A 22,960-nucleotide genomic window follows, 5' to 3' on the forward strand; every position below is an offset into this window, starting at 1 on the left:
CAGGAGATCTGCAATATGATCTTTGCAAAAGGTAGCTTGCCAATTTAATTGAGGTAGGAGTTATTCAATTTTTTTACAGGTATAGCTTTCAATAAAACTACATATGCCTATAATACTGCAATGGCAGATGTGTCTCGATTATTAGAGGTGGGCTCAAGGGAATACATACAATGGATCTTGAAATCTGTAAGCAGCTGTTGGGGGGGGTGGTGCTGAGATGACGGGGGAGGGCATTGCACCACACACACATGTTCCTTAAGTGCAGCAATGTTTTGTTATTTTACTGCAGGTGTATTACAGAGATGAAATTTAATAACTTACTGTATACAATACCAATAAAACCAAAAAGATTCAGTGCCCTGCTGTTCATTATCGTGGTACAAATGAGCTTAGATTATTCTGTGTGCATGCACGGTCAATTTCTGACACACAGAGACCCCCACAACTAGAGCTCTAGAGGATGGTCACTGCTTGAAAACCTCAATGATGTTCTTCTTTAATTACTTTCTTGTCATTGCACCAAATTCACATAAACGTGGCTTTGACGTGGGTGGAAAATAAGATATATCTGGCATTCCTTAAAATGTCAAAGCCTTCACCGGAAGATGTCTCTTGAAAGGAGCGGTTAACGGAATCAAGGGATATATAGATTTCATTAAGTACCATAAGAATATAACAGTGATAATATATTCTATGCAACAAAATCTGGGGAAATGCCAGGCTAAAGATGCTATCCCACCAAAATCTGACTTCTCCCTTTATTAAGTACAAGAAATGTCTGACAAAAGTAAGTGCCATACTATGAAAAAACATTTGCGTGTTAGAACTGCTAACGCAAATGGAACTATGTATTCTTGCTGGTTTTCTTCCCCCAAGAAATTACTTCTGTTAGATAATAAATAACACACTGAATGTAAAAGGTCCATGCTTTAGGAAGTTCAATGTAGTTTATCTGTGAGGGAAAGCCTATGTAAAGAAATCCACATAAACATCCAGAACACACACACAATGTTTCAAAAGATGGGGTTCTTCAATTCTAAGCAGGTCACCGCTATCAGGCACAGCAGCAGACTCAATATCTGTTCTTTTCTAAAGTACTTATTTCTAAAAAAGATTATGGGGTTTATTGGTATCTTGAAGTGTTACCACTATCTTAACTTGGGGTTTCAGTTTTGAGAGTTTCAGGAGACATTTCCTTAAAGATGAAACTATATCAAGCATGATCGTAGACAAAAGAATAAATATTTCTGCCATTTCATATTAAAAAGTTTTCCTGACACTGAACTGTGAGTATATTGCCTTCCTTATGGAAAGAAGCCATAGGGCTATGCTGATTTTTACATGATGGGCAGGTATACTTCAACATTAAATTGTATCAAGTACACCTGTGTTAAATCAATTGGTTGTTTAGTCATTAATTGATTTTCCCCTTTCTCTTTACTATCAAAAATATAAAGATGAATTGTAGTCCTAATTGCTAGTAGTTATTTTTAAAAAATGCCTGAATACTTTTCATAAGAAAAGAAAAGTTAATCCCAAGATTCTGGTGAAATTTCAATTTGGATACCAAGACTCAATTTCTTTGGTGTCTCATAAATCATCTCAAAGCAATGTCAATGGTTTTTTATGCACTAGCTGTACTGAACTGTTGTATAAAACTTGCCTATGCTTCAAACACATATTTGTCATTTCATATATTTCACAAATGAGTTAAATACCATAATTGAAAAATTATTGGGTCACATTTAAGAGCCTGCTAAAGGTATTGTTTCAAAATTTCACTCTATGTAGTTCTGTATTTTTGGAACAATAATTTGATCTATGATGACTCCAAATTTGTGTAGTAGCAAACCATATTCTGCCTGCATTGCACAAAAAAGCAAGGCCCAAATATAATCTATACATTTTTAAGAAACTGTTCATGCTGTTGCTAAAATATGAATTGGCATATTCTACTCCAGCCTTTTCACAGGAACTTTCATTGGTTTTAATGAAATTGCACATGCTAATTTTGAGGATGTTACAGATTAGATTATTCATATATACACATGTGGTTTATTTTCTTAAAAAGTCTGGGCAGTCAGGATCAGTGTGACCCACCCTCCTCTACATCTCCCCCCACCAACTGTGTTCAGAGTTCTAGTCCACCCTGAACAGAACTGAATGAAGCTACTCTGTCCTAGGCACCATGTTAGGCCCGGATTCTCCAGTGGGCCTGGAATCTCCCCCAAATAGCTTTCCAAACGGGCTCTAATATAGACTACTGAGCCTAGAAACCTCATCATGTGCTTGAGCAGCAGGGAACCTAAGCTGGAAAAGCACTGGCTTTAAAATTAGATGCTTTAGAATTCAAAGCCTGGCTCTGAAACTTACTTGGGGTGTGATCTTGGGTCTACTTGCTTTACTTCTCTGAGCATCATTTTCTTCATTATTAAATGAGGATAATAGTAATTACCTGGAGGTTTATATTGGCAGTTAACATTAATTTCCAAGGGTTCCTCTAGATTGAGCCCAGGCTAACCGTTAGAAATTCACTCATTTTGACATTTGCTCATCAGCCACGTCTGGGTTGTGAAAGGACTGGGGCAGGGACTAGATCTGCTATCTCAATGATCCTTGATAGAGCAATTTCATTGAGCATCATAGCAACCCACTAGTCAGTTGGTCAGCTACTGATGGTCAACCTTGTGAGACCTTTAACAGTAATTACTAGAATGCAGAGGGGCAATATGAGAATCTAGAGAAACTCCAGCGCTTAAGGCAAGATCAATCTAACAGCTGGGGGGGGCAGAGATTGTCACGGTTCCAAATTTCAGCCAAAGAGTTTAGTTTGCAAGGAAATATACGTATAATTATCTCCTTCCTCCTGCAGTTAAAAGCTTTTCTGACCATTATCCTGAGCCATAACTATTTTTCTTATCAATATACCTTAAGAGATTTGAAGGATACTTTAATGCTTCCAGTATCGGCCAGGTAAGGGACCATATTGAATACAAGGATTATTAATATTATACTTTGTATATGTAAGAAGCACTCAAATTGACAGTGCTAAAATGAACGATGAAAGAAAGCTCTTCACAGAAGAACATCAGCTATAAGCGTACAAGGAATGAGGGAGTAAAAAAAAAAAAAAAATCACAAGTTTGAAAACTTCTGATTCAGGAAAGCATCATCAACGCACGCTAAAACTATCAGGTCGAAAATTGCTGGAAACAGGGATGTTTGCGCGGTGTTAAAGTATCAACACAAAGATTAACTGCTAATTGCAAAGGGAGAAAGGTTTCTTTACAATGGAGAGACCTGAGGGTCTCCACTTTTACCAAGTGATTAAAGTTAGCATCACCAACAGCAACATAACTTGACATTCTATGCCTCCAGACAGAGTGCAGTATGAAGCACATAGCATCATCTATGAAATACTCTGGCCCAAAAATGTTGAGCTTCCATCTGAATAAGTCTTTAGACCTAATTTTCACTTTGTAGGCAAGACAAGTGATAGAGGAGCAAATTAAACAGCACCACAAAGAAATAATCTGAAAATTCTAGAAGGGGAGATATTTTTCAAGACAACTGGCCTGATCTCTTTAAGGTTAGTATTTTTTTTTTAAAAAACTACAGGAACTGCTCTAGTTTAAAAGAAATTATAAAGAGACATAGAAACCAAACACCAGCATAAATGCAACGCCTGAAAAGAAAAAAAGCTATTGAAGACATTTTCATGGGGACAACTGAAGAAATTTATATACAGATTGGGTATTAGATTAGGAGACTACTGTTAATTTCTTTAGAGGTGATAATAATATTTTAGTTCAAAAAGCAGTATTCTTAATTTTAAGAGATACACGATGAAAAATCTAATTAGATCTGCCACTTAAAAATAGTTCATTGAAAAATATATATATTTATACGTATACACACTTGAAGCAAATATAACAAATATTAACAACTGTTTAATCTATGTGGTGGGTATATGGTACATTTTATTATTTTTTCAACTTTTCTGAGTATTTACAAATTTACACTATATAAAATTAATAATTTTTTTTTAAAACTAAATGAATGGAACTTGGTTCTCTCCTTTAATATCCAGAAAGCTGCTGATGGGGACTGAAGGGAGGATATGCATGAGCTTCCCTTTGTTTTTTTCCCAGGTTCCTAACACATCACTAGAGGGCCAATAAATATTTGTTACTCAATGCAGTGGAAGAATGCTCCATTCCCCCCTTTGGTGACTGCTGGGTGGCTACTGGGAGAGGGGTGTACATATAGTAATGCCCCCAAACAAACAAGCCACTGCCCCAAAAACCAGTGCTCAAGGCAGAGCCGCAATGGCATCCATACTGCAAACTCCGGCCCTGTGATGTCGGAATCCATTGTGATTTTAAATATTCTGTCCCACTGTCCACATTGGCACATTCAAAAAGGACAGGCCTGGATTCTGACCTTTGGTTCCAATAACACACCCACCAGAAACACAGAACACTTACAATTCTCTCATCTTCTCCTTTGGAATGCATAGGCCTAGGACCGTGAGCCCACTGGGCTAGTACTGAGCCCCCTGAAAGCGAGTGATGAGTGACTCTCCATAATATGACCTCTGTGTCATTCCAGGGTCTGCACAGTACCTTAGAAGGAAGGGCTTCCCAAGGAATTTCTTTGAGAGAGTATGATTTTCTGCTTTTCACAGGCATGAAAACGATGCTCACTATACTGTTCTCATACACTGCTGTTCAGACTTGACTCTCTCAAAATGATTCCTAAAAGTGATGCTGGGAAAATAAACATTAGGTCGCCACAATCCTCACCCTGCTAGGCACAGAGTACACACAGTGCAAGACAAAGCTGACCTGGCCCCTGCCCTCCAGGAGTTTTCAGAATCTTGGTGGAAATCAGCATTCGACAAACATAAATAATGGCAAATTCAAAAAGAACTCTGAAGGGAAAGCAGAGTGCTTAGGCATAGTCCATGGATGGAAGCAGTTCCCAGGAAGAACGCATAGGACCTGGACTGAATTACTGCATGCTATGAACAAACATTTAAGCATAACGTCAAAAAAAAAACCCAAAATGTATTTCTGCTTACACAAGACCTAAATAGCCACGTTTACAAGAGACAAAGGATTTCAAGTCTTTTTTGCTTATATTCTATTTTGACTTGAGATAAGAAAAACTTAGCGCCAGAAGTTTTAGAATTAAGTAATTTGTAATTGTCTGTATCAAAAATAAAATAATTAAAAGAAAAAAATCAACTCTTACATGTGTAATTCATTTCAGAACCAACTACATGTTTAATTTCAATGAATCTAAAATGACTATGTTTATGAGCCAACTAAATTATATAGAGAGAAGACTCATTTCCTCTATGGTTCAAAGTTTCTGGAATTTAACAAAGGTATCCGAGATTAGCTCTAATTCTTAGATGCCGTCGGTTTTAAGATCTAAACATCAAATAACTTTATCAGCATAGTCCTATTTGATTACTTGCTCAGAAAGAAAAAGAATGTGGATGAGGTTAAAGCCTTGGACTTCACTAGAGAAAACAAGATATGGGCTGGGACAGTCAGTTGTGGAATTTTGTATAAAGATTTCAAAGCATCTTACTGATTTTCAGAATGTCACTAATTTTCACTGCCTTTTAAGTGAAGTACATATGCAATATATTTCCATGCCTTGAATAGTCAAATTAAGGCAAGAAGTCTAAAAGCTTTTTCAAGGTCACTGAAAACACTAGATTTTGAACACAAGTCTTTAAAATAGAATATATTCCTATAGAACATTCTAGAAAATCATCAAACCTAGCTGCACATTAGAATCACCTAGGGAGTAGTCAGAAACACAAAAGCCCAACTCATAAGGTTCTAATTTAATTGGTCTCAGACAGGGCCCAGCTTTCCATATATTAGACACACACACACACACACACACACACACACACACACCCCTTACCCAGGAGATACTAATAATGAAACCATTGCTTGAGACTTGGGCTATATCCCAGAAGGAAAAGACAAACAATTCCTGATAATCAATGCTGAACTTCCATTTAAGGGGAAAACTTCTGCCTTAATAACAATCATTTGTGTTGACATCATCATCTCATTCAAAAACAGAAGATCTCGGCAAGACAAAAAAAAAAAAAGTTTGCAATTGCCAAACATCCTATTCAAAGCAGCAAGAGGCCAAAAGCAGATGACATTTTTTCCCTTTTGTCACCTGCAGTGATGGCCGGTATTAGCTACTGGTTATCGTATTAAGGTTGGACTATCTTGCGAAAAACTTCATTTCCGCTCATTTTCATTTCTGTCAGACTTTCCATTATAAATTTTATTTTCTCTGCCAGTAAAAGTAGTATGAGGTTGCAATTTGGCAAGAACATTTTAAGTCTGGGTGTGATTTCCGTACCCCAATTTGATTTAAATTAGTTTTGCCATATTTAGTGAGAACTAAAAAAAGTCCGTTTGGCCGATTTGGTTTATTGGTTCATTTTCTATACAATTTCGAAAGTCTGAAAAAGTCACCATATTTATTTCTGATAATTTATGTGGAAATGAATTAATGAATTCATATTATCCCATTACTTTTTTTTTTTAACAAGAACAACTTAATTGATAACAAAGAACCTGTGGGCTTTTACTTTTCGGCTAAAATATCCACTTTTTAAAAACCCACGACTATGACTATTATTATTAAATCCTCAAGAGAAAAATAATGGAAATATATATATATATATTTTTTTAACCTGATGCATTTTTGAAACAACGTACATTTCAAACTAATAATTTATTTCTCCAGGACAGCGTTTTCCTACCTGTTGCTTACCACTGCTATTTCTCCATATCAAACGAAAGGCTATTGGGACTGGGATAAGCATGTTCACATGTAACAGTGCTCATCCATTTGTGTCCACAGGATACATTGTTATAGTATGATAAAGCAGCTTTTGGAGCTCCTTAGTACATATGATCTAAAGGTTTTCCATCCAGCATCTCCATAATGTAGTAAACAAGAGAAAACAAAAGCTTCCCCTCCATGAGAGTCACTCACCTCGCCACACAGTGGGGAATCATTTCAGCTGTGATCTGCTATTTAGACTTGAAGCCCAAGATACCGAAAATTTGCCTTTCTTTTTGGTTTGCATAGCTGGTGTTGGAGACAGGGATTCAAAAAAACAATTCGGCACAAGAGAAACTCATTCACTGGAAGACACACTATGGTCTCTTGTATTCTCAAATTTCACAGAAAGCAGAAATCATAACATGTACACTTTTCATCTCCAGCCGCCCCTATTTCCTTAATCAGGGAATTTCCAAAATTTCATTCTTTTATTTATCCTTAAGTGATCACACTGTTTGTGGATACTGCTGAGACCATGCTAAGCACAGAGACAGTCGGTTCTTGCAAGACTCACAATCAGGAAGCAGAAATAAGAAAGAAAGAATCTCCCCACTCCACATCTATAATATGAAGACTGTTTAAGAAAAGCATATGCAGTCATACTTCTACACACAACAGAATTTTCCTGGACAGGAATGTCTCCACATGAACCTCCCAAGGCCCAGAAATGCAGCCATCACATGCCAGTCCGTCCACCTCTACTCCACCCTCTGCCCCTTTCCACTTCTCACCTTGTGTCTGCCAAAAAAATTAACTTCAGTTTCACCCGAGGGAAGTATTTCCCACAAACCGAGGGAGGGTCTGTGTCCCTGCACATACACAGACAGACTCACGAGGGCTGGATGATGCCTTCACAAGTTAAGGGGCCTCGCGCTTACTCAGCAGAGGAAATCTTTGTGTCTGTGAGGAATCACGCCAATTCCCATTAGTAAGAAAGGATACAGGGGCGAGGAAGCCTATTCTCTCATTGACCAGAAAAAGAGGCCCAGCGAAAACAGAGACCTCTGCCATGACCATCTGCAAAAAGGAAGGATGTTGTCAACTTTCTTCTCCCCAAAACTCTAATGACCTCTGCCTTGACCCTCCGAAACCAGATACACAGGAACAGGCTCTTCTGCAGGAATTGAGAGCTTTACACCAGAGACTCGGCACTAAGAGGCTTGTCGCCCAGGCTATCTACCCCGAACATTTGCACTCACATTCCAAAGATGTTTCCGTTGCGCTGGAATGGCTGTAAATTTCTTTCCTGCAGAATTCTTTCCAAACAAACTGCCATGAACTGTACTCTGCAGCTCGTGCAGCAGGAGTTCTTAACTGAGCACCGTCTACCTCATTGCAACAAATCTTTTAGATGCCGAATAGGACTGAATCGGTGGCTGGGCCAAAGGAGTGACTTTAAAAATGCAAATATATCCAGAGGAAAAAAAAAAAAACCAAAACTCTGCCAGAATTCCACCTTTTGTGATATATGACTGATATGTAAACGGAACATCCTCCATAGGCTCTATTTAATTACTAAAACTGTTTGCTTATATTTTTCAATTACTAAAACTGTTTTGCTTACATTATTAAACAGCTTGTTTAAAAAAATTCAAAATGGATTTTTTTCCCTATCATTAAAGAAGATGAGAGGGGTTAAGAAGAAGCATTCCCTTTCCAGCATAAAAAGAACATACATTCTGTTTGAGAGAATAATAAAACAGTAGAAAGCTTTGAATACCAAAGAAGATTATTAAATTCTATCACGAGTTTTCCAATGTAAGAAACCAATGCACTTACAAAAAGAAAGTCTAAATCTTAAAAAAAAGAGAAAAGAGTTAAACATATGATTAATACCGATATTGAAATTAAAAAGAAAACAAATATAAAAACTCAATTGTCTTGAAACACAACTTGCACTTTGGCTATCGATAGTATTTTTAGAACTGTGCTTTCTCTGGAGAGTTAAATGTATGCAAATGAGAGTGCACAGAGACACAAACACACACATGCTATACCTTTGTATTACACTGGCATTTTATTATTTAATTAAAGTACTCTTATTTTTCTAGCTCACGCATACTTCCCTTGAGACGGCTTTGCTGTTAGCCTGCTGGCCTTGACTTCCAGCCAAAAACAATTCAGAAACAAAAAGGGACAACAAATCATATTTTCACAGACATTTTCATCCCTCAATACAACCCTGTTTTCACACAACATCATACAGCCCCTATGAAAACTATAATTTAGGGCAATAGCCACCAGAACTCAGGGTCTGACACATGGCTGCACGAAGTATTTCCAGAGTCAGAAATTCTTAAGTTCCTAATTGCAAATAAACTCTTTTGATAGAACCACTTTAAGCGACATCGCTGGTTTGCAAACAGTGCCACTGATCTAGGCTGATGGATTAAAAAATAAAAACAAGCCAGTGAATGCAGTTCTGATACGGCAAGGATCTAAAGATGAGGTGTTTATTACTTCCAAGCTCTGTGTTATTCCATTACTTGTTAAAATACAGAGGCATCGGCAGACTTGCAGTGCATCTTAGAGTCACAGTCTAAAATGCATAATCTAATCTACAAAACAAACTGAGTTACCAGATTAGGTTAATTCCCTCAACCCTTCCCCAAGCAAGATTCTCACTTACCTGGTGGCAACCCTGTAAGTTTGATTCTCTCCCATAAGATGAGTAAGAGCCCCTTTCTGTTTTACCTGCCGAGAGAAACAACAAAGAAGTGTAAATTGTGTTTTTCTTGTAAAAAAAAGTCTCCTCCAGGTAACAGACATCTACTTCTCTTCCCCGATGTTTACATACGTAAAGTAGGCACTACTGGCAATGTATGCAAGCAAGAGAGAGAAGAACACTTCCTCACTCTGGCTATGATAAACTGGAAAAAAATATCCTTCATTCCTATTCTTAGCCAAACTGCTCCACACTTCCAAAAACTGTCATTCCAATGGCCTCCACTTTCTCTAACAAACAAATTGTCATTCCTTATTTTCACTTTCTTTCTCTCTCACAAAATTTAAACAATTTCATTTTTATTTACACAGCAGGCAAATTATCTAGGTAATGACCCCAGCCTAGTAATTCCCATTGATTATATTGACACTTAATGGTGAGGCCAAAGCTAATCAATCAAGGCTCTCCAGATGGTGAATACAGCAAAGAAGCTATTCAAAATTCTGAAACACTCTCTCTCTTTTTTTAAAAACTCTCTTTCCCAGGAGTAAATCCCATCATGATCAAGATGATGATGGAATGTACATTTGGGAAAAAGGGTTTTTGAAAAATTGCCCACTCTGAACACAAGTTCAGATTCTACCAGGAGACTCAGCAGAACAAGCAATAATGGAATGTCAATGTCTTGTTCCAATTCTAACAATCCAATTTTTGTCTATTTTATACTGCTCTACAGAGAGCTATAGAGCCTCTGATGCTATTTGGCGACATCTAAGGATAAAATACAGGCTGCTCATTTGTTTCTTTTAAAAGTATGTTTAGGCTTAATAATCGGCAAGGAAGACAATGAGGCCACATTACAAGAGATCTAAACAGTAGAATTTAGCTGGTGACATATGAAGAGTTGTCACAGAAAATTGATCATACTCGAACATTAAAGAGATCTAGTGACACAGCCAAGTGCCCAGAACACGAACCCCACCCCACTCAAGCCTGAAGGATACTTCTTTTTCAAAACTAGAGCTTAAGGTACTTTGTACTTTACATCCAGGACTATACTCTTCTGTTTTTCCAATGAGAAAATTCGAAACTAGTATTTTGAGTGGCTGAATGAATATCCTTATAAAGTTTACAACCCCGAAGTTTTTCCCTCTCACCATGAGTTAACATAAATGTTAAAGGTAACCACAGTCACTTTTTATCTTTTAGTTCAATGACAATGCTAGTAGAGTATGCCTTCCCAACACCACATGAAGATATCTTTAATAAATCTTATATCTGTTCAAAAGTATACCTTGCATCTAAGTCACTATATATATATATATATATATATATATATATATATACAGTGTATATATATACACACACACAATGGAAGATGATTTTCAAAGAAAGCCAGACCTGAGTCTTAAAATTAACCCTCTGTCCCCCAGTTTAACTTTTCCACTGACTTAATGAATCTCAAACTCGGAAAAACACTCCCCCTGTCCCATTTCTGGTATAGCGTTCAGAGCAAAGTAGAAAATCAATGCCCATATCAGTTTCAATTCCAATGAAACAGGAGACCATCTCACAGACTGTCAGTCTTGGGAGATCTAAGAGAATAACTCTCATTGTATGAGGATTTTACATTAAAGAAAAGATGCATTTACTTGTTTCAGAAGTGTAAATGGTCACACAGACATACTTACTCTTCTGTGTAAGTCAAATGTAACCTACATACACCCTTTAACTTCTCTTTGTGAATATTACTAATAGAAAAGACACGACCTTTATGAGACCTCAAATGACTTATGTCCTTCCTTAAGCTCTTGCATCTAAAAAGCTTCAATACAACCACCACATAATCCACTTTGACATAATATTCAGTTGTTTAACAACTAGAAAGGCAAGTAAAGAGGTAGGTAAGTAGGCAAATAGATAGACAGAAAAATAGATAAAGTACAATTTACTCTGACTGCCTAGGAAATTGAACATCTAGTGCCCCGTTTTGGTAATTTCTAAATATTGGATTGTAACGTACAGTTTGAAGGAAGAAAGGTTATCTAGTTTTTTCTCTGGAAGGAATTACTGAAGCTATCCCCTATAGGATGTCACCACCTGGCAGTATTTCCCACCTCAACCCCAGCACAGAGACCTGGAGAGAAGAATTTTCCTACCAGGGTTTGTCTTAATTCATATATATAAGTTGGGGCAATTCCTTCCATTATTTTAAAGCTAGAAGGTCAGTGCAAATAGTAAGGATGAGGGAGAGAGAGAGAGAAAGAGACAGAAAATATGAATGAAAATAAATGGGAGACAGGGGCCGGCCCGGTGGCGCAAGCGGTTAAGTGCGCGCGCTCCGCTGCGGCGGCCCGGGGTTCGCTGGTTCGGATCCCGGGCGCGCACCGAAGTACTGCTTGGTAAGCCATGCTGTGGCGGCGTCCCATATAAAGTGGAGGAAGATAGGCACCGATGTTAGCCCAGGGCCGTCTTCCTCAGCAAAAAAAAAAAAAAAAAAAGAGGAGGATTGGCGGATGTTAGCTCAGGGCTGATCTCCTCACAAAAAAAAAAAAAAAAAAAAAATGGGAGACAGAGGAGAGCAGAAAGGAGAGAAACAGAGGGAGAGCAGAATGGAAGGAGCAAGGAGGTAGGAAGGGAGAAGAGGAGGACGGAGAGATGAGAAGAATATGAATTCACGCTGCGCAGAGTCCCCAAAGTACTCTTGGCTACACGGACCCAGCATTCTTTACTATCATATCAGATACAGACTGCTTAATCTTAATTTTGCTTGTTAAAAAATATTTATCCAGATACAAAAATAAACCCACTGCAAATTACAAGTTGTCAGGGTTAAAAATCTACTCCTGTTTGTGTGGGGGAGGATAAGAGACCAGCATAGACATGAATCATTCTCAGTAATTTGAGTGTTTCCATGACATCAATGGGCACCCGTCCAGGACTCTGTCGAAGTCTGCGAGGTACCAAAGAGGCAGCGCAGCGAGCAGGAGGCTGGGAGGTGCACTTTTTTTTTTTTTTTTAGGATTATGCTCCTTGTAAAGATTTCATCTGTACCATCCACTTTTACCGTCAAATAGATCGCTCCAGAGATCATGAGCAAACACATTTCATTCTGATAGTGTAAGCCTTTAACTTTATTACATCTTTTTGTTCCCAAATTCAACCATAAATCTGCCCTCAGAGTCCAAACCCCTGTTTGGGAGCAAAATAATCAGGGATTGTGGATAAACCCAAGCACCTTCTCAAACATACTGTATCTACTCCCATCATCTTCTAATGACAAAAAGCAGCCATTTTACAAGGACATCTCAGTTTCTAGGAAAAAAAAATCTATCTTTTGTGTAAATTGTCCATTAAAAATTAGCTATGGTCTTGATGTTGATTTTCTGCTTAAAATTCGCTGGAACATTTGTTTCAGATAATAAAATTTTCAAGAGCACTGATAACATGTTTGAGTAGGATTCTTAAGTAACTATCTGTGCTCATGAACACAAAAGCTCCTAAATATCTGCGTTTACTCTATGTCAGGCATGGATTTTTGTCCCTTATACCAACTGGCTGGCGCGGACAGCTTCTTTCCTCCTTGCTCCATTCTTTGCCACCCACCTCCCCCCATCCCCACAACCACAACGAAGCTTTGAAAGAGCGAAAGATTCTATTTTTCCAATATTTAAAAGAGATAGCAGTGATGAACAAACCCGGTGCGTTCACTGCGGAATTTTCGAGACAACCCTCCAGTACTAGAATGCGACAGCCGCTGCGGATATTTTTTGGCACAAAGACAATGGTGGCAGTGCCAAGCCCCATGGCTAAAACTACTCAAAAGAGGCATAAGGGTAGCATTAATCGCTCAAGTCTTTTACTGCATGGAGTACTGTTGTCCATATTTTAAAAACTAAAAGTACCCGTTAGTAACATTTGTCGTATGCCCATAAGGGGGGGGGGGGTGTTCTGAAATATATACCAGAAACAAATCTTGTCAGGCATTTGATTCATTTTTATACCTAAAAGGACCAAATGTTAAATTTTGCTGCTGGTGACGATTTGCCGTGCATGAAACGAATGATATGACCTAATGGCGTACACTGAAGGCTGAATGAAAGCTAGAGAGAGGATTTCATAAACTAAGTCGACATATTGGCTAAACAACTTTCTTCTGCAAAAATGATGTATACAAGGAACATGTAATACTATGTCACAATTTTTTAAATTAAACAAGAAAAATGCTGTAAATGAGCAGACACAACATCCGTCAATCAATCCTTCTAGAGACAAAGGAGATCAACACGCAGCCCCTTCTGTAGAACAAGTCGACATCTACAGTGAGCAAACAATCCGTAAAGTCAACACGTGTTTTGTCCAAATTGAACCCGTGAGCTGCTAAAAACCTATATTTAAATTTGATTATTAAAAATGACACCAACTGACAATCAATAAAGGATTCACTTTCTTCTTCTCTTGCCCTAGAAAAACTAATCGGAGCAGAAAATATAAGCTACTTCCAATTTTTTTTAAGGCCAATATTTTTGCTGATCAATTCAATAATTCTTCATCTTGCTGCCACCCCCCCCCCAAGAAGGATATGGAAAAAAACGTTTTTTATTTGGAGGCAGTATGGTTAACAAATGTCTATATAATTCTAAATTTAATACTTTCATATTCTTATATAATTTTCCATTTGACTTCTAATTTTTCTTCCAATATATCCATGGTACTCTATTGTAAGGGAATGCCAAGTGAATTGGATGAGAATGAAAATATTAGATGAAGGAAACAACGGTTTCATAAGTCCATTCATTCACAGCGATACATCTAAGAAGCATCACCTTTGGTAGACTGCTACATCTGGACAGTTCTAATCCACATGGAAAAAGCGAGAGACAGACAAGAATAACTTAGCAATAACATGATTTCTGAAGATAAGCTGTAACATAGAAGATTCCACTGGTGGTTGACCAGTAGAGTAATAAGCTCATGTTTGGGTTTCTAGCCTTGCATTCTTAAAAGGCCACTTTTAGAATTATATATAAATGGTAGGTATTTCACCTACCACTGAAAAAGATGCACCTATACAGTGGAACATATCATGCCATGAAAAATCTTGATAAATTATCTGATGCTGCAGGACGATATCAAGCAAGGCTGTTTCACTGTTAATTCTCATTCTGGGAACTGAAGAATGAGCCTTTTGTTTTCCGCCATTAGACTAGGGAACTCATCATAACTATGTTCCAGTCAGAATAAATCTCTGTCCCCCTCCCCAATCCCAAACCACCCCTGGTTACCCTATTAAATTTTTTTTTTTTTGCATATTGAAAAGACTGTTTCATTAAACAATGACTGGAATTTTTGGTGGTTCTGAAAATACACATGAGGTTATTGTTTACAGTCCTTTCATCTTTCCCATGCCTGCCTTTTCCTCCCTTGGCCAAACAAGACAAGCTGAGTCTATTACCCAGTATGCAAAGGGCTTTGCCGATTGATTTATTCAATCTGCACAACAACCCCTTGAGGCAGATAATGTAAATACCATTTTACAGATGAGGAAACTGAGAAACAGAAAATTGCCCAAGGTCACACAGGTAGTAAGAGACAGAGCCAGGATTCAAACCCTGGCAGTTTTATTCCAAAGGCTGTGCTCTCAGCACTATGCTGTGCTGCTGGTATTTAAACTCTGAATAAAAAAAAAAAAAAAATCTATAAATAAGCTAAAAGCCCAACCCTGAAGACTCAAATCCCAGAGCTCAAAACACTCGTGAATTTGATATGAAATTAATGAAAGTGTCTTATAGGTGGTGATCATTTAACTTTACATGGTGTTTTATTCCTAAAAGGCCTCTAGGTACTTTATAGCTGTGCAAATGATGTACACCAGAACCAGGGATGTCCTACAATAAGCTACAACCACCTCCGCGTTAACTTGAAGCAACTAATCAACAAAAACATGGCAGCAGACTGCATTTCTACACATTCCCTATGTGAAGAATAGGACTGTGTATTAAAATGCACAGAGAAGAGTGAAAGTAAAAATATAATTATAATAGAGGACCACAGCGTCGCTCATGAGGGTCTTCTGTGGCATAGTAACCCCACAAGAGGCTCCAAAAAACAAAAGGGAAGCAAACAAAAGGGCCTAAGAAATGTTACAAGCCATCTATATCCCTCCCCCAGAAATTTACATTGTTATCTTAGCATGTTAAATCCTCTGAGAAGTCATGCAAGTGAAGACATTTAATACAATATTTCCTCAACATGAATACACATAGCTGCCCTCATCTTTTTTGTCTATTAATACAAATCCTGAGGGACTTTAGCAACTACTATTATAAAAAACAACACAAACAATATATTGGGTTAATACATGTTAATAATTTTCTATCAAATAAATAATGTAAGTTCAAAAATCGAATTTTACTTTTATTTAAATTGATCTAAAAACATTTTTGACTATTTTGTGATGTTTCTATGCAGATACACCTTTGGTGTTCTCATTAGTTGGTCAACTTTAATCATCCCTGATCCTAGTTTGGAGGTGAGCTTCTGAATTTGCAAGAAATCAGAAGTTGACATTATTCTTCTCATTTCTGAAATTCAGAGATGAGCACTGGTTCTCCCCGACAGAAACTTACGCTAACAGAACAACTCTGTCTTCAACCACAGGCATTAAAAATTCCACATTTAAAATAAATTTCATGCTAAAAGAATTAAAACTCAATTCCAGCTGATAAACTCCTTCTTCCTAAATTGAGAACAGAAAGAAAAATGGGGAAAAAGTTGATGAGGCATTTAGGTTTTGCAAAGGATAACAGGAAATAGTGAGCTAGCCATTTTTCCGGAAAAGACTAGCATTAGCCCTCTCTTTCACTGATGTGCTTAAGTCATAAAAATAGAATACTCTGTAATGATCTATAGCTCTGATCCTGGAAAATTATGAGTTTTGGCTGCATTTTGTCACTGATTCACCTCATCTTGTCTAGACACTGTGCTGCCTTCAAAACAGTGGGTGTACTAAAATTCCTGCTACGCTAAGTATCTTGAGGCATCACCAAAACTCTTCACTTTGGGGGATTGCCCAGGGTTCAGAATCTATATTCAGTTCTCCTTAAAGCACTCACGTTTGTAAAGCACCATACAGTACGCAAAGTAATTTCACTTATATTATTTATGACACCACACCCTAAGAACTCCTTAGATGGGCATTTTAATCTCTATTTTTACAGATGAGGTCACTAAAAATAAGAAATGGTAACTGGCTTATACAGACAGAAGGGGTTATACAGACATTAAGAGATGAAACTAGAACATAAGTTTCCAATTCCAGTACCCATTTTTACCGTATGCCACGTCTTTTTGGAATATTCTAGATGTATTACCACTATCTATTGTGGTAACTAAGATTGTTCCGCCTGTCTTCTTCTCACTACCACAACCCTCCCCTGAAATAATTTTAACTCAATTCACAGTAAATCAAAGAGGAAGTCTCAAGTCCTTCGATGGATGAAAATGTTAGAATCAACAAATATTTTGAGTGAACATCCTCTGGTATATCAAAAATTACCTTCTCATTGCAAAATAAAAGTACTGCCTTAGATTATTTCATGTGCCCGAGACAACAACAGCCAAAATAATCCCCTCACTCGGTGTCATGCTTAGGAGAAGCACACACATTAGCAAATTAAAGCACATGAGTTTCATGCTTTATTTTCCACATGCAGGAAAATCTTTCACTGAAAATAACACTAATTCCACAGAGTGTGCAATTAATCAACATAATCATGGGGATAACTTAGCTGTTTGGGGAGGTGTGTCAAATAACTCTTTAAGGCCACTAAACGGCCACTTGAGCCGCCAGAGTAATGATTTTCTGAATCAGCAATTTGTACAAGGGTCCCCTAGAGACCTGAAGGAGTAAGGGCAACCCCGAAATCACTCAACTTACTTCTAATGAGTAACTTACCACTGGCTTTACGTCAATAAGATCTTAATAGTTATGCCTACCCTATTTTATATTTTTATTGTGGTCTGTGTCTATGATGATTGGAATAACCAAGGTAATTAAGGACTTGCATGGCCTCTGAAGAAACAGCATATGCATTTGAAATCTTATTTTTTATTCAAAGAAACATAATAATTTTTCATATAAAGATGAGAAAAGGTCAATCTCGCACTACATAAGAAAGGTATCAAAAGCAAGCAGAAATAAAATATTTTCACTGTATTCTAGGAGTAAAGGAAGACACAGGATGGGCATGGTGAAAAGCAATCCCCCCAAATTCAATTCTATGGCAAAGAAACCTTGCTGATCACGTGAATCATCAGCAAGACTTTTCTTAAGACAGATTCCTGGGTTCTCCACCCTAGGGTACTTGCCTTCAGTGGAGTGGGGTCCGGCATTCTATTTTTTTTTTTTAATAAAATTCCACTGGTTACTCTAACAAGCCATGAATAAGAGTAACCAATCTAAGTGACAGGCACAGACTTTAACGTTAAATTAGATGAAATTCCAATAAACCTCATAAGCTGGTGGATAACAAAAAAAAGATTACCGATCCAACCCATTTAACTGGATTTTTTTTAACATAAACAATTGTTGATCTCCGAGGCCCTTTCAGACAACTACATTTTCCAAGTTGGAGAAACCTTTTTTCTGGCAGCGTACGAGCCCTTTAAATTTGTTCATCTCCACTAAGGAAGTCTGGTTGTTTTAAAGAAATTAACTTCACATTACCACGCAGATTCCCTTAATAAATTCTGTTCCCTTGGAACAGAATTCCAAAACCTGAGAGTCCTAGAGGTGAAAGGTCAATCCTCTTCTATCAGCCCCACTGGCCCCTGCTCTGAAAGCATCTCCTCCCCCATTCTATCCCAAGACAGAAGTCACCATTAGACTCCAGGATCAACCTCCAGTGAACATGACTTGGCTTGTTAACTTAAAAGGGCCCTTCCACCAGGAATTCTCCCCAGTCCACGCTCTATTGAAGGCATCACAAGTCTATACTGAGGGAGAGAATCTGGTCCTTTGATCCCTCTGGAGGAGATCTATGACATTTCTGGCCAGAAGCAGCAGAGACAACGTCATACAAGTAAGACTTTATTGCCTGACTAAATTATTTGGAACATAGCAAATTTTAAGAAAATCAATAGCTACACTTCACCACGCAAATCACTTTTAGCAACAAATTATTTGCTGCCCATTAAACTCATGTTCTAATAGAGTGTTACTAATATTAAATGTAAAAAATAATAATGACCAAACTCTGAATTAGGCACAGTGGAACAGAAAACAGAGGAAAAGGTTTAGTGTTAAGTTCGTTATAGAGGGTCTATACAGGAAAATTACATATTTTAGCACTGTGGCATGTAAGGAATGGCCTCAAGCTGAGCTTACAACTACCAAGAAGATAACAATTATCATCTCTTCAAGAAACCACACACGCTTGATATGATATTCAAGACGGCACAAAAATAGAGAGGATGGCGATTTCGTGAAGACTTTAAATACAGTTTATACATATGTATAATGAACGTAAGTATGATACTTACCAACATACACACATGTATAAGTAACCTTTTTAACCTCAGACAGAAGATAATCCAAGTGTCATTTATGTATATATCAGTAATATATTAGATGTCCATTTCTCTAGCCTTAGCACTGAATTACAACTGATCTATATTCCTTTAACATACACTACCGAGAAGATGGGAGGAAAGAGCCCACAATTCAAAATACATTTCAGGGCATCCCTAGAGCATACAAAGAGTAGGAAGACTGCTGCCTGTTGAGCCTGCTCTTCAAGATCAAGTTTAAGAGAATGGGCCCAGGACAACCAATCTGGGAGGTAAACAGAACCAAATTACTCAGAGTTTGACCCCCTGTGACACTCGTCACTGTTAAAGGAAGGCGATGGTTCACAGATAAAATTACACAAGCCACTGAGTCCCCGCTGTGATGTTTAAGAAAAGCCTCCCAATTACTGAATATATGAGCATGACTAAGTCAAGAGAGGCAGGTGGGGGCACAGGAAGGAAGAGGAGAGGCAGAGGAAAGGATGATCAGGGAGAAGACAGAGAAAGGAGGAAGGAGAAGGCGAGTAGTCAGAACAGTGACCTCAGCCTATCAACAATATGCAAGAAAATAAAATAATTCGTTACATGGAATAGATGTTTCCAGACAGCAATGTTCAGTTCTGCAACTTGCAAAAATGATCATCTGAATAGTTGTGAAAGAGGTCCAAAACACATGACATGGAAATAAATATTTATTGGGTGCCTCTGTGTACCACACGTTGGCTGCTGGACTGTCAACAATGGACATTATTCTCAAGAGGTAAGAGAAATGCTAGGGAGCAAACCCAATAATACACATCAGTAGGGGTGTAATGGGAATAATGAGAAGCACAGAGGAAGAGCACCTCACAGAACCCCATCGTGGTAACGGGGGCAACAGGAAAGATATGTATTTGAGATTCCATGCAAGATGCTATTATAACAGATTTAGTGGGAACTTGATATTTGTTAGAATGCAGTTCACAGTTATTTGACAATGTTAAAGAAATCAAAGTAAATAAAAACTGATACTTCTATGATTTATCCAAAACAAATTTTAATAATTTAGATAACTAGTACCTAAAACTGGAAAGATAGAAAACTGAGGGGGCTGGCCCGGTGGCACAAGCGGTTAAGTGCGTGTGTTCCGCTGCGGCGGCCCGGGGTTCCCCGGTTCGGATCCCGGGCGCGCACCGACGCACCGCTTGGCAAGCCATGCTGTGGCGGTGTCCCATATAAAGTGGAGGAAGATGGGCATGGATGTTAGCCCAGGGCCAGTCTTCCTCAGCAAAAAAAGAGGAGGATTGGCAGATGTTAGCACAGGGCTGATCTCCTCACAAAAAAAAAAAGATGGAAAACTGAAAAGAACTGAGATGACATTTTCCCCCTTCTCTAGTTCTAAGCTCTTTGATTATTCCATATTTGGGAGAGCTGGTTTGGGAGTTTTGATGAAATTTGCTTACAAGCTAGAGAAATTTGCAATATAGTACAAAAGAACTGTAAAGATCTAAACTGTCTTCTCCATATAACACTTACCCTATTGATTCAATCAAGTCATTTCATTTCAGAAATATGTAGAAATCACCTAGACATGATGAATTATTATAAAGAATTTGAAGGAAACTTGTCAACAAAAATTGCTGCTATTTTTAAGACATATTCATTATACAGAGCCCTGTCTTCCCTACTAGGATCCAAGGACACTCTCCATCTGAGCAATGGCAGAGAGGCCAGGATGCTCCCTCTGTGACTGCCCTTGTATAAGTTAGTCCTGAGACCTGGGAATGAGGAGACCATCAGTGGTTTGCTCCTTTAACATCTCACACTCTATAAACTACAACCCCAAACGGTAAAAACCAAATAAAAAAGATTCCACTCAAACTACCATTCTCAACGTCTGCCAGGGAGGATAGCTTAATTTAGTCTGCAAGGAAACCAGAATGCCTTTATAAAACACTACGATGTAAATATACACTCCTTTTCCTTCACGAAGCAAGTGAAACTGTCAACGCTATCAGAGAGTTCTCTATAGGGATTACCTACCAAATCCATTACACACAAAGAGTCATGTTTCAAAATTTCCATGACTTGTCCCTTTTAAGTTCCACTCCCAACTTAGTCAAACAAGAATTCTTCTTAAGCATCATCAGGCCACGAGCAACTACACAAGCAACAAAAATACAATTAATGGTAATATGAAATCGGCCACTTAAAAACTCGAGAGTGGCATATACTTTACATGTTACTTGAACTATCAGGAGTCTATTTAGCAAAACTAAACCAAAAAACCAAAAAAAAAACCCACAAAAACCTTCATTTCCAAATAAAAACAAATTAACTGCCACACACAGTATTAACCTACAACCGTATAATCACTGCAAATATACAACTAGTGTAAAAACGCAAAAACAAATCAAAACAAAAAACAAAAAACCCCCAACCTTGAAAAGCAAAAGAAGTATCCCATGCACCAGACAGTTCCAATCTGAACAGCCAGCAGAGGGCGCACGTGCCCCAACAAGAGCTGACTAGCCAGGCATCACCCAAACTCATTTAGGAGGAAGCCTGACCAAAATTTGAATACAGGGAGGGGAAAAAACCATCCTATTATTGGCATTAATAAAACAAATGTGCTCAGTTTAGGATTAGTAAGAAATACACACAAGTACACTTTACTATTATATACCAGCTTTAACAGAGATTTCTTAGCTGCTTCATGGAAAGTTGTTCACTAAAAAGAAATAATTTTTTGTATAGAAGTGAGGTTATATCAGTTTTCAAGGCCCAGTAGTTTTTATAGATCTATATTAAGAATTATGCGTAATACATGAATTTGTAGACATAAATTAAGTATTAAATTTCTAACACATAAACACACGTTTTAGCAAGTATATTAAATTACCCTTTGCAAATAGTCTCTTTCAGTGTATTTCCATGTGTCATATACAAATCTATCAATTAATTTTTGTTACCCTAGAGCAATCAAATATGTAGCATTTTATAGTTAAATTGAGATATGTAAGTTACTGATTTTTGCACTGGTTTGTGCTTGATTGATTAAATAGTCTATTATGGATTTCTGTATTGTAATATTTGCTTTGGGGTTACAGTAGTTTACACTGCAAGAGTCCCTCGCAGCTATGTATGTACATGTACATATAGAAAGGGCACCGCTTATTCTTCTAAGGAAGTTTTCCTATAAATGCACAAGTCACAAACTCCTCCTAGCATTTTCCAAACTTGTCATTTCAGAAACAATATGACAAATTGAAAAGGAAAAAAAAAAAAAGAATTACCCCTTGAAAGCCCCAAATTAAAATCAACATCAAATGATATATATTTTTTACATTTACAGAAATAATTTAAACAATCCACAGGATGTTCAATCTCTGATTTCAAGTAGGTGAGAATAAACAGAAAATTTGCCCTTAAGTTTCAAGGTGGACAGCTTGGTAGAATAATCAACTGCTACTTGTCCACCTACCTAAATCATTTCAACTTCACCTCTACTCATGAAAGAAAAACAATGAGGCCATATGACATCTTCATCAAGGGATTTTGCTGTTGTTGTTGTTTAGCATCCTCGGTAGATTTAAGAGTTGAACTTAATTTACAGCACCTACAAACCAGGTGGTTTAGGTTACATGTAGGTCACGATAAATAATACTTATCTTTTGGCCGACGTGGCGACACCGTTTTTGCATAAGTTAAAATGACGATGCTTTATTATTCCTAAGCACTCAATTCTGAAATGTTTGCACAATCCGTTAAGTCCAGGCAAATGTAAATGATTCTGACATGCTGCCTGCTAAGGCCAGTGATGGGGATAATGCCTCTTTACGTGGGTAAAAT

General features: G+C 37.7%; 1 protein-coding gene across 10 annotated transcripts in view; it reads right to left on the reverse strand.

Moving 5' to 3' along the window:
• The window catches only part of TCF4 (transcription factor 4), a 354,155-nt gene that overhangs the window by 169,513 nt on the left and 161,682 nt on the right, over positions 1–22,960 (reverse strand). For all 10 annotated transcript variants that reach the window (XM_058557181.1, XM_058557189.1, XM_058557188.1 and 7 more), the window contains exon 6: positions 9,524–9,588. In XM_058557181.1, coding sequence (XP_058413164.1) covers positions 9,524–9,588 — 65 coding nt within the window. The remainder of the gene's footprint in view (positions 1–9,523; positions 9,589–22,960) is intronic.

Source organism: Diceros bicornis, chromosome 16 (assembly GCF_020826845.1).
Source record: "Diceros bicornis minor isolate mBicDic1 chromosome 16, mDicBic1.mat.cur, whole genome shotgun sequence".
In the NCBI taxonomy this organism is placed as follows: Eukaryota; Metazoa; Chordata; class Mammalia; order Perissodactyla; family Rhinocerotidae; genus Diceros; species Diceros bicornis.